The 12,654-nt window shown below is 39.4% G+C and overlaps 1 protein-coding gene across 6 annotated transcripts in view; it reads right to left on the bottom strand.

Annotated features, from left to right (window-relative positions):
- Positions 1-1,428: 1,428 nt before the first annotated feature.
- JMJD1C (jumonji domain containing 1C) overlaps positions 1,429-12,654 on the bottom strand; it is a 161,633-nt gene continuing 150,407 nt past the window's right edge. For all 6 annotated transcript variants that reach the window (XM_068689121.1, XM_068689123.1, XM_068689126.1 and 3 more), the window contains 7 exons: positions 12,386-12,476; positions 12,147-12,277; positions 11,187-11,309; positions 10,050-10,189; positions 7,977-8,153; positions 2,687-2,818; positions 1,429-2,331 (listed from right to left, as the gene is read on the bottom strand). In XM_068689121.1, the coding sequence (XP_068545222.1) occupies positions 2,242-2,331; positions 2,687-2,818; positions 7,977-8,153; positions 10,050-10,189; positions 11,187-11,309; positions 12,147-12,277; positions 12,386-12,476 (884 nt within the window). In that variant the 3' untranslated portion in view covers positions 1,429-2,241. The remainder of the gene's footprint in view (positions 2,332-2,686; positions 2,819-7,976; positions 8,154-10,049; positions 10,190-11,186; positions 11,310-12,146; positions 12,278-12,385; positions 12,477-12,654) is intronic.

Here is a 12,654-nt window from a genome sequence, read left to right as displayed (position 1 = left end):
CTCTGTTTAGCTGCTCACTCAGATCCCAGCTGAGGTAAGAATTTACATCTTCAGCCTCGGAGGCCCAGGTGGGGATGGCTCCCCCACTCCCGAAGTCCCGCAGGGAGGAAGGGGCAGGCTGCAGCTCCCCACAGGGCGAAAGCTCCAGAAGCACTCGGGTGCTCTGCGCTGAGCAGTTCGGGACAGCAAAGCACCTGGGTATGATTAAGAGGTGGAGCAGGAAGCCAGGACAGACACAGTAACTGCTTTCTGTCAGTAGCTGGAGAAACAAATCGATTCCATTCAGCTCCGCTACAAAGAGGAGCCCAGCACAAAGAGCGAGCTGTGATGACAGCCCATGGACCGTGCCCTAACAACTGCGCTTTGTGTGGGGAAAAATAAGTGGGGGGAAGAGAATCTGACCTGCCGGTCTGCAGCAGGAATGCACATTTCGGTGACCTCAAGACATGGCACAGATGTTTCACGTACTGCACCGAAACTCAAAGAAGAAATATTTATACTTGAGATTAAAATTCACTCATTTACACATTCTAAACTTTAAAGGAAGTACAGCAGGCTGGTTCTGTGCTATACACAGGTTAAGTTCATTTGCTGCATGTAACTGGGTGTGAACTCGAGTATCAGCTGCCAAGCACAGTAACGTTAACCCCAACATTGCAACTTCAAATGAATTAAAACCTGTTCAACAATGAACTTTTGGAGCCCCAAATCATCTTTGTTTCTCTTAAATTACTATCTTAAGGCTGTCTCTTAAGAAGACTCACGAGGCTACTTTTTTTTTTTTTTTAATCTATCAGACTTTGTCACCCTCGTGCAACTACTTTTTTTAATCTATCTGACTGTCACCCTCAGAGCAGTAAGTGGGATACTTCCTGTCCCTTTACAGCCAAACAACAAGCTAGCTAATGGCTGCATCTAACACTTAGTACAGAAAACTAAACATTTGGATAGTTTGAATAAATTGAAAAGTTTATGTACAATTTAGCTCTTCAGACAAACACGAATAGCTTAACAAAATTCTTATTAAATAAAAGCAGAATTTTTTTTTTTAAGTCATTATTTTGCTCTATTACTTGAGCTGCAAAAAGCCAAGATGCTATTTTTTTTTTCCTGTAGAAATTCCTTTCCCCCTTCACCCAAAATACGTGTTGGATTATTAAAGACAGAACATAAGCAATGTTTAAATTGTTTTATTCTGAGCGAGGCTCTTTTTGGCTCAGCCATTTGAACTGTGCTCCAGCACTTCCCTTTGCAGTTTTGTTTCAAACCCAGAGAGGGCAGAACGGCGCACATCAACCACGGCAGAACATTTCAAGCGTTACAATAAGCGACACCAAAGCAGAGATGCACTGGCAATTACTGTGAATGAACGACTCGGGCTGTCACAAATATGCCACCAACATGAAAAACAAACACAACGAGACAACATTTGATAAAGTTCTTTTAATGGAAAATGTAAAACCCCTTTCAACTTCAATGTACAAAGCATGTGTAACACTTGCACTTTTAACAAATTAAAGCAAGCCAATGTTTTAAAAAAATACATCATTGAATGTATATATGTATATATTTACATAGCATATTAAGTTTAATATTTAGCTTTAAAAGTTCACATAAATTTTACCAAAATGAGACAATTTTTAAATAAATTACACCTTTTGAAAACGTTTAATTGTACACTGAATAGCTTCAATAAAATACTGAAGTGTCTGTATTTAATATCTACTTTATATACTTTATATTTTACAAAGTTTACAATTATTTGGCAGTAATTTTCAGATTATGACATGACTGCTGTGCGGACTCAGCAAGATCCCAAATGCAGGCAATAGCTGGTGTTTGTGTCCTACTCTCACAGTAACTGTCTCAATGTAGTGAAAAATATCTGAATTATTTTAGCAAACTGTACAAGTCACATTTACATTTGATCAACAATATAGCATAGAATTTTGTGTTTTTTCCAAAAATAAATACATCATCTTAAATCTTTGACATTTCACAAACTTCATGTACATTATAATACAGGACAGCAGAACGCTGCTTCATTGTTTGCAAGTCTAACACGTAATCACAGTGGCTGTGATATGAAGCTCTACCGTTGCAGTGTCATTAGCAAGTAAATACGATGACTATATTTTCTTGGCACTGATGGTTTGTGAAGCTTAAATTAGTGTGCATACTGTTCATATATTAGAAAAAAATAACCTCCATTTGATGTTAACACAAAAAAGCAGAGAGTGCTTAGTTCTCTTCCATATCTTCCATTTCACTTTCATGAATCTTCAGTGCTCTCACCATTTCTTTAACTGCATGATACAAGATATTTTTAACCTGCAAGAACATCAGACATTTTAGTAAGGCTTACTCCTAAGGAACTCCTAAAAGTAACTACATTTAGGACTAAGCTTAATGGATGTTAAAAAAAAAAAAAAAAAAGGAAGGCTGAAGAATCAAGTCGGTGCAAAAGGAAACACCTTTTTACACATTTTAAAACATTATGTGAAATAAATAAATAGAAACAGCAATTCAAGGGAGAGTCATTTACACCCTGGCATTCATGCTGCTGCTCATTGTTATTCTGTGTGAACAGCAGCGAGGAAGTAGCTCCACGCACTGCTCCGCATTTCAATGAGCCCGAGCATGCCCTGCCTTCACAACAGCTTCCAGAGCCGAATTCATTTCCTACCTGCAGTTTATCATCATAATTGATTTCTTCCTTTGACAGCCGCAGCTCCTGCGTTAAATGAAATGACTGTACAAGATGTTCTGGAGACACAAAGTCTTCAGTTACTTGAACGCAGCTGTGAAAATTTTGCACCTATCCAAAATAAAAATAAGAGTGATAATTAGTATTTTGGGATTGTTCTTTGGCAGAGACACCTGAGAAAAGAGTGGGACTTGAGATCTCTAAAACCACATACTTATCAGACTGAAGGATGCCTTTATACATTTTATAGAGAGAGCAATTAAGCCTATTCGACTTAGGTCAGCTGGCTTCTGGTAGGAGACACACATTGAACAGCAACATATTTGTCAGTGCTCTAGCACTTCTTTCCTGCAGTCGGTTCCCACGTTTGTTCAGCATACCCTGATGTGCGATTCCTCCCTTTTACCAGCCATACGGGAACTGCTGCTGTGTAGCACTGCTGTGCAGCCATTTCCAAAACACTGCGCAGGCACCACAGCCTGACTCAGCTGCAGCCCTGCCTGACAGACCCGGCTCCTTGGGCCACTCGGACACGCTGCAAGCTGCCACCAAACTCGGCCAGGCAGAACTTGCCATGCTCACTGACAAGTAATTGCTGGTCAAAATATTTAAAAGGAAAAAAGAAGCTGTGAATAAAGCAGCAGGTTCCCAAAGGACAAAAACGCTTCTTTTCCTTTAATGTTTCCTTTACTGATGAGATGGTGTCCTTTTCTCTCTGCAGGTTCCTCTCCTGCCACCAGGTCATATCTGGAGGGCAAAAACTGCTTCCTGGTTGTGACCTATTGGCTCCTGTTCGTCTTATTCAGAAATAATATTTGTTACCATGATTCACCTTCAAACCTCTACAAATTACAACATTTCTGTGGCATGTCAAAAACCTCCCTTCCCCAAGTTCTAACAGTTGCTCACCAAGTTGTGCAACATCAATTCTGCAAACTTAGCAAAGCTCTGGGGAGCGGGGAGGGGTGCCTCTGCTACTGGAGCAAACAACAATCCCACCCTGCTCATTACTGATACAGCTCCCAGATTTTAAGCTTGCATCTAGTAACATCCAGATTTTTTTAACATGGAGTCTGAAGTTTCTCTTGTGCTGCCCGACGTTCAAACCTTCACGTCCCTACATAGCACTTTATTTTAAAATTATTTTCCTTTTCAGAAAGGCTGCCAGTCTGACTTTGTAAGGTGGCTTACCGATTACAGGTGAAATCCTAGAGATTAACATGTAGCTTGATGTTAGCATTGCACATCAGGCTTCTGCAACCTCATAATCATCAGGAAAGACAAGGCAGTACAGTTTCCTTCTGTGTATGCATCAAAAGTGAAGCAATCCAGGAACTGAAGAGGCCTTATTGATGCCACACTGCCTCAACTTCCAAAGAACAAAAAAGCCACGAGTGTGAGGGAAGAGCTGCAGAGGTGCCGCCACGAGGCGCTCGGGGAGTTTCCTAGAGCTTCGGGTGAAATGTCTGAGCTCTGTGCAGACGGGCTCCAGCCCCCTCTCCTCCCTCGCAGGCTTTTCACCTGTTTCAAGTCCGTACCTGCCCTTGTTTTGCTTTTCACCCCGTGCAAATCCCACACAGCTCGTTCACTTTCTCCTCACCGAGACAGGATGTTACCAATTCCATCTCGCTGCCTCCCTTCATCGCAGAGCTGACAGGATTCGCTGCTGTCACATCATTCATTTTGCTGTGCCTTAAACCTTCCTAGCCAGTGCCTGTCTTATCGGTCTTTGGGGGGAAGACAGATCTTACCTTGCCTGTCTGGTGCTTAACATGGGAATGCCCCGCTGACAGCCCCCAGGCAGTTCTGCTTACACAGATTTAGAATGCCAACCGCTATCATGACACTCTCATAAATATGTTTAGCAACGATTCCCCTGAGGTTCGCAGGGCGAGGACTACAACACTCCCACGACTGTGCCAGTTCCAGCTGAGCTGAGAGCACGGCTTCACCCTCAGCCCACGTGAAGCACAGATTTCCCTGCAGGGCACAGGAGATGGGTGAGCATCTGAACAGCCCCAGACCTCAGCCGGGCTGGAGGAAAGGGCGGTCCAACCCCTGCCTCCCTCCTGTCCTCATGCTGTGCATCCGCCGTTTCCTGCATGGCCAGACCCCAGGGCTAGCGCGCAGCCCGCCAGCTCTGCATACGCAGCTCCCAGGCCCTTCGCATACCTGCTTATCCTAACATCTCCAGGATGTCCTATTACCTGCAGCATGTTATTTTGCAATATATAATTCCGCTGTTAATCAAGATAATACAGTTATAAAAAAACAACATTATAATAACCTGTTCTACTATAACAATTTTTGCATTTAGTCTGAACAACACATTTCCACCACCGACTCAAGTCTTGCTATCTTTCAATTTATCACTAAAATATTTTACAAATTTGGATAAGAATCACCAAATTAAAACCAAGGAGGACATCCCTGGCAGAAGACTGTGATGCAGGCTGACCCAGAATGGAGCTGCAGAAAGAGCGTATCCTTCAAAAGAACAAGACCAAAGGTGTTTTTTTTTTAAGCTAGGAATGTTTGCAGGAGAGCTGAGGGCTCGTTTGTTGCAAGCACTGGAGAAAGAGTGAGACCCTGATACTAGCAAAGCAGAGGACACTTGAGCTCCTCTATCTGTACAGCCAAGGAGACAAAAACCTACAGAGAAACACACTCAAGGTACATTAAAAGGAAGCATCCATACAGAGGCTAGTCCAACACTGCACCCCAAATCCCCACACATTTTTTTTCCAGAAAGCAAAAGGAATTGTTTATGTTACTATAAAATACTAACGACAAGTTACTTTAAGCCAGATGTGAATCCACAGAAGCTGGAAAGAAAAAAGGATATATAAAAGAAACTAAACAACCTCCCCCACATTAAGAGCAGTAAAATTCTAGACCAGTACGTCGGAATAAGTATGAGACAACAAACCTAACAGGTTCCAGGCTAAAAGTGTCTGACTACACCACACAGTGATCACAGGCAACTGGGCTCCCTAGCTCCACACATTGCCCTAATTTCCTCTGTTCCACAACATTACAGATGAGCAAATAAAAATGCTAATTTACCACCAAATTTACTATCAACTGTCATCCAGTTTTAGTTATTAAGGATTCATGATATGCATGTAAATCTGAAATGCTTAACATGTAAACCTAAAATGCTTAACATGTAAACTTAACCCGGTATGTATTCTTGTTCAGACTTATTTTTAAGTGTTTAAATGTGCTTTGTATATATGAAGTGTTGGTGCTGATCCCTAAGGTCAGTATTTATGCATCTCTATAGAGAAAGAGTACTGTACATGTACATGAAAGAACACGATGCTTTCATTTCCTCCTACGTGGCAGATTCACAGGAACTTACTGAAGATGAAAAGGTTCTCAGCTTCACCCACTACGGTTTTAAAAACACCATGTTATTAACTCCTTGGTGCCAGAAGCTAGAGCATTACCACTTCAAAAGCAATTTGGAGTTTGAAGCCAACGAGATAAAGATAACAGTGGTCTTATTTTTGGCCCTGAAACCTGCAAACTCTAGGGAAGCCTGGAACTGTCCCACAACTTCATGTTTTACATTCTGCATACCTTATATAAATGCCTCATGCTATGTAAAACAATTTTCCTAGTACGTTTATGATTTTCTGTGGGTTCCCTTTTCAGTCTATCTGGGATTATCTCCCTTGTTTCAAGAGATCAGAGTAAGGTTAATGGAGAATGCAACACAAATCCTACTGACTATGGGAATCCACACTGCTTTAACCCGACAAGAGCTAAGAATATCAGCAACGCCAGACATTCCTTCACCTTTTTGTAAGGGCTTAGAAAGTGCCAGCCACTGGAGACATGGCACAGGGAAAGGCAATTTACAACCCAGTATTTGGGGTTTGTCTGTTTGCTTGCTTGCTTGCTTGTTTCATTTGTTTTTGGTGCAAACAAATCCACACAGATCATCCCGGGTTAATGCAGCCACGTGAAACTCAATGATGAAGGAATCTAGTCTGGGTAAGATACCTGTTGCTTTCAATGGACAAGCAACTGCAATAGCCAGCAGACAGAGCAGGAACATTACACTTGTCATCACCACAACCCAGTCATCTTTTTGTTATGCAGAAAACCCCAGAGCTCTGGTCATGGTGACACGGCAAGCTGCTGCTCCCTCTGTGCTCAGAAGAGCTGGAAGCTGATCTGCAGATCAGAAACCAAACCGTGGCGTCTTCAGAAAGGCCTCACCTCGCTTGAACCCAAGTGCAGATCACTGATGAATCTTTAATAACAAGATGGTTTACAACCCCTACTGCAGGGAGGGGATGTTCCTCATTCCTTGACTGTCAGCTACCTAAATAATGGTGCTTGACAGCTGGCAAGGCAGCAAGAAAGCAGGCTCCCTTTCCTGTTTTAAAAGGACAAAATTCATATGGGGGAGGACAGACGGACGGACTGACTAGAACAATGCAAAAAAATCACATGTAAGCAATCATGCTTTCTTCCTCTTTCCATCATAGAGGTGAAATTTGCAGACTGTGAGGAAAAAAAAACAGTAACAAGATTTATGTGCAGGGAGGACTAAAGCTTGCTGCACAAATTCATAGAACTTTCTGTGAAACTGCTCTGTTGGTAGTACTTTCTCTTACAGAACTGAGAAAAAAAAATCAGCCTAGCTCTGCCAAAGCAGAATCACTTCTGATGGCAAGAAAAGCTGCTGAAGGGACAGTGCTAGCTCCTGGAGATTGATGTACCTTGTGTGGATAAAGGAACTCAATATGGTGCAGAAAACCAACACCCAAACCCTGTTGCATAACCATCTTGTTAACTATACATAAACTTTCTCCACTATTCCCTGTAGCTGAAGGCAGAAAACAAGAGAACACTTGACATCTAGGTGTTTATCTTTTTGGGTTCCTTCCCCCTGCCTCTCCAGGTGTTAAGTTACCTTGGGTTTAGAAGAAGACTGATTAACTTAACACTCTCCTGGCTAGCACCAATTTATTTAGAAAGTTACTCAGGAAATAAGGGAAAAAAGTCATAATGGTCTGATCATTTTTCATTATAGAAGAAGAAATAAACAGCATTTCAAATGTTTGAATTGTTGTTTGTTAGTACTGGCTAGTTATCTATACAAACAGATAGAGCTTGTAACACATTCCTATACATTAACACTTACCAGTAAGAAAATCTGACCTGAAAATAAATGCACTATGTTTTTGAAAAAAGTTATTTGATGACATTTATGTTATTTAATCCTGTATGTCTTTAAACCTGTGCATTTTACCTGATGAAGTGCTCCTGCTGGTAGAATAATAGCATCACCAAGAAACTGAATAACCGTACAGGTTTTTACTCCGTATTCTTCAAGAAGTCTTTGGCGAAGCTTTTTGTTCACATACCAACTCTGATCACGTATTGGATCATGCTCTGGTAAAACTTCTAAGCCTTGCTCTTTTGCTATCTGTAAGTACAGAAAGGATTCCAAGTTACTTTTATAAGAAGCTGAAACTTTTGCTACTTAAGTTGTACACGTACCTAAGTATACATAACTTACAAAGTTACAGTACTGCTCATGATGGACAGTGAAAAATAATAAATAAAAAAACAACTTCCTGACAATGCATTAGACTTAACCATCAACAACCTTTTCTTATGAAGTTAATCGCAAGGGAACAAGTATTACTCTTAATCAATCGCTAACTGATGAATCACAGTTACTACAGAAAAAAAACAAACATATATATCCAATCCATATGTCATGACTCCAGAGACAATTATCTCATGGAAAACATACATTTTTTATTCATAATAACGTTAAATATACTTAATTATGTGATGCAGGACTTGAAACTGTTCCTGTGTACTTAATCACCTCTCTCCTGTACTAAAGGAGTTACTGAGATTTTCTCTCTTATCAGCAAATCCCAGAGTTTATTCATCAATTCATCTCCAATTATATATTTCAAAAATACCACCACACCAAAAATAGAAGGTGGCATGAGATTCAGTTCTGGATACTGTGGCAAGCTCTGGTAGCAAATGACAAACCTAGTGACACAGCATCCGAAGTACTTCTTTCTGTTTTAAACCTGTTGTTCCAAGAGTTCCACAGTGCCCCTTAATTGTTCTAAAGAAGAAACTCCGAATAATATGCACTGTCCACTCATTCCCTTGTGTTCACTGTTTTGTTCACCACAGCCACCCCCAGCTTTCTTGTCCAAACCTAAGAGACACCACCTCTACTTTAGGACCATCAAGTTTTTGAATATACAGAAAAGCCTGGATGTACAATTCATATTTTCCTGGCTTTAGCTGTAATTTTGTTCTTTAGTGCTCATTTTTCCCCACAGTTCAGCTTGCCAAAGAGCTTATGTTTGAGTCACCAGAGAACAGAGGCCATGGGACTGAAATACACGTTTACAGTCCAAGAGAATTTTTACTGCTACATTTCCTAATGTTTTTCCTGCTTGTGGTAGAAACATTGGTCTCCAGATCATTTATGGTCCCCTTTTGTTTACCCAGCTAAAACTCATCTAAATTACTGCCACAGCAGAAGACAGTTAAGATTTCTTTTGATGATTTTTCCTCGAGCAACCACTTCAGTTTTATATTGGTGATTTGAGGTCATCCATCAAGACCACCTTCTAGAACGTGAGAACTTGCTAAAAGCAGGACTCAGAAAATCACTTCCAGTATGGCATCTCTAAATGTACTGGCACTGATCATTGCCTACAGCCCAATGGTGACCATTGGTCCTACGTTGTAAGTAATGACCTGGGAGGTTCTAAGGCAGCTTTGACTTGTTCATCACATGCTGAATAAAGAGTATCTGTGCAGTAGGTCATATTGTAGAATTTTGTCCTTGGGTGCATTATCCCCACTGCTTTCATGTTCATTAAGAGACAAGGCAGTTTTTTTGTCTGAGCTAATGAAGACTGGTCCCTAAGAAGAACAGTGGTTGTTGGATTGAAGTTTTTGTTTTGTTTTGTTTTTAATAGGAAAATTCATAAATATTTCAGCATTTGGTAACACAAGCATTTGGGAGAAGTGTTATCATTTAAATGCTAGTAAATTATAATAACTTTAAAAAAACATTACATTAGAAAAGAGTAAGAATAATCTCTATGTTCTCCTGAACCTTCAGACTACCTGTAACTCTTAAGAGATGAGTACATACCACGTGATGTATTTCATTCATTGACTGATGCAGCAGTCAGTTATAATTTATGGATATAAAAGCAAGAATTTTGCTTCCTCCCACCTTCCATAGCATAGGGGTGGGTTTGGAGGTTTTGCCCCACACCCCCTTTAACAGTTACTTAAATTATATTTTATAAACATCTACTGTAAATCTAACCTTTTGCAGAAATTCCCTTATCTTGTCAGCATCTTTGCCAGCATAAATGTGCCATAAAGCACCAGGTAATTCACTTGAATCTTTCAACCGCTTCCTTAAGAGGTCATCCAAATCTTCTTCTTCAAACTTCTTCAGTACTCCTAGGATTTTACAAAAACATTTTTTAAGAGTGAGACAGTGGAGGAACTGAAACAGAACATCTTTCCAAATTTGTCGTGTGAGACTATGCAGATAGAAGTTCAGTGAACACAACAGAATGATCTTTTTGTTCATTTTCTTTAAATAGAACGTTTTAACATGAATGCTGTAATTACCTTTAAAGCCACATTTAATTTTTAATCTCCCTTTTACATCTCTCCAATTTGTTAGAACACATTTCTCCTACCAGAAATAAACAAGCAGGGTTGGGACCAAAAAACTAAGATGAAAAAGGTGTTCTTCTGCAGTCAGTAGTAGTAGTGTTTTCCATACCATTCTGCAGCAGCTAGTCAATAAACTAGACTTCTCCCCATTTCCTGAAGTTTTGCTGGTATTAACTTGGTGCATACACAAGCAACTCCAAAGCAAATAAGAGACAGCAAACCTTACACTGCAGTTCTATTAGTTGCACCCTTAATCTACATTTGCTGATTATGGAATCAGAGGACAACAGAGCAGGGAAAGGAAATACAACTATTTCAGTGATTTAAGGACTTTCACATAGGCAATGAACCTCATACAGAGAGCTAACATACACCAACTTAAGCTCCCCAGTGCTGAAAAATTACATTATAGCCCAAACAGAATAAAGCAAACACAGTGCATCCATAGGGAGCAGAATAAACAGAGGGTTTGCCAAATACATCATCCTGACATAAACATTAGAACTTTCTTTAGCTCTACCAGCCCTACACAGGAATGGAACATCTATTACAGGTAATAGCATAAATAGATAAATAATTAAATAAATTTAATGAGTTTGAAATACGTCATAATTTATAAACCGCAGCGTATTTTAGGCAGAATTTATTCATTGACGAATCTTGAGACAATGAAGCTCCCCAGTTTAAGCTAGTACTTCATGCACTTCAGTAAAGCAGTGTCAAATTTAAAAGTGACATATTCAGTCCATTTACACCTATTTACAATGATCTTTACCTGATTTGGAAAGTACTCCATTTCCTTTTGCTATGCCAACATAAACAAGGATGTTCACTACATCAGAAACTTCAATATGGAGGTTTGTAGTTCCTATATCATGGTCTTTAGTAGCAGCCACACCTATGTTACAAATAAAAATTGGGGGTAAAATTAAAGTCAATACAAAAGCAATCAAAGCCTTAATTTTATGCCTGGCTATAAACCAAGTTCCTATTTAAAATAAATCCCCAAAGAGGAAAACTATTTTTAATTCTAAGAGGTGAAAAAATATATACTCAGGTCAAAAGGACATGTCATAACACTACACCTTAGAGCAGTATTACATATAACTGTCATTAATGACTCAGTTCTTCAGACCAATTCTTGATTGCTATCTTTTATGTGTTCATTTTAAAGGACATCTGGATTTATTTTTATTTATTATTTTTTTAAATCAAAGCCATTATGCCATAAATTACAACTCATTTCTTATGCCATTAAAATAATTTGTAAACCAGAGTTGAACAAGCTTGTTTGCAAAAAGAAGGAGCAGCTGGAAAAGGTCTGAGGGAAACAATCTTTTCTAAACAGATCTTTGAGTGTACAATATACAACACAGATAAAAATTACAAGAAAAGTTCTGAGATTTGTTTATGACTAGAATTATAAACACTAATACTTCATGAAGTCCTTTGTCATATGGAATTACTGAAGATGGGAACTCTTTGTATTAAAGTAACTAATCATTCGTCTCCTTCAGAAGACGGTAACAGCACAAGAAAAAGACCAACTCAGAAGCATATAAACTCTCATGGCTGAGGTACACGTACTGTTAACATCCCAGTCAGTAAAGGATTTCTCCAACATTCAGTCAGTAACTATCCTCTGAACAAGCTCAGCTTTCTGTCAAGCACTAACAAATGATATCTATAATTTTAAGGGAAGAGGTAACTGTTACAACTTCTAGGGCATACTCACCATATGCACTGCATAGTCTGGGTCCCAAATCTGGACGGACAAAAAATCCTGGCAGATGAGAAGCCAAATTTAGTTTTCCTTCTGGACTACAGTATTCAGGCAAGGGTAAGCTTTTCAGTAAGTCCTCATATCTGGAGAAGAAAATTAAAAATTATTTGTGAATTTGTGTCATCACACAGAGAGGAAAAAAAAAAAAAAACAGATTGACTTAAGAATATCTAAGTATTAAACTCCAATACCTTGCTGGCATCATAGCCTTGAAATCTTCACCAGAAGGCCAATCTTTCAATTTTAGTAGAGCTGTTTCCCCATTTTTTACTTTCTGCCGTTCTGCAAGTAACACAGAAATTACTAAGAACCCATACACCACAGGGGTTTTACTTTATTCAACTAAAACATATAACTGAACTATTAAACTGTATATAAAGGCTTCATATGTAAAATGGGATTATTAAGCTGGAGATTCAAGAAAGACACAAAACACACTCAAGTAATTAAGGAACTGGTG

This window comes from Anas acuta, chromosome 7 (genome assembly GCF_963932015.1).
Source record: "Anas acuta chromosome 7, bAnaAcu1.1, whole genome shotgun sequence".
In the NCBI taxonomy this organism is placed as follows: domain Eukaryota; kingdom Metazoa; phylum Chordata; class Aves; order Anseriformes; family Anatidae; genus Anas; species Anas acuta.
The sequence above is the reverse complement of the archived record's forward strand: the minus strand, read 5'-3'. Positions and strand labels throughout refer to the sequence as shown.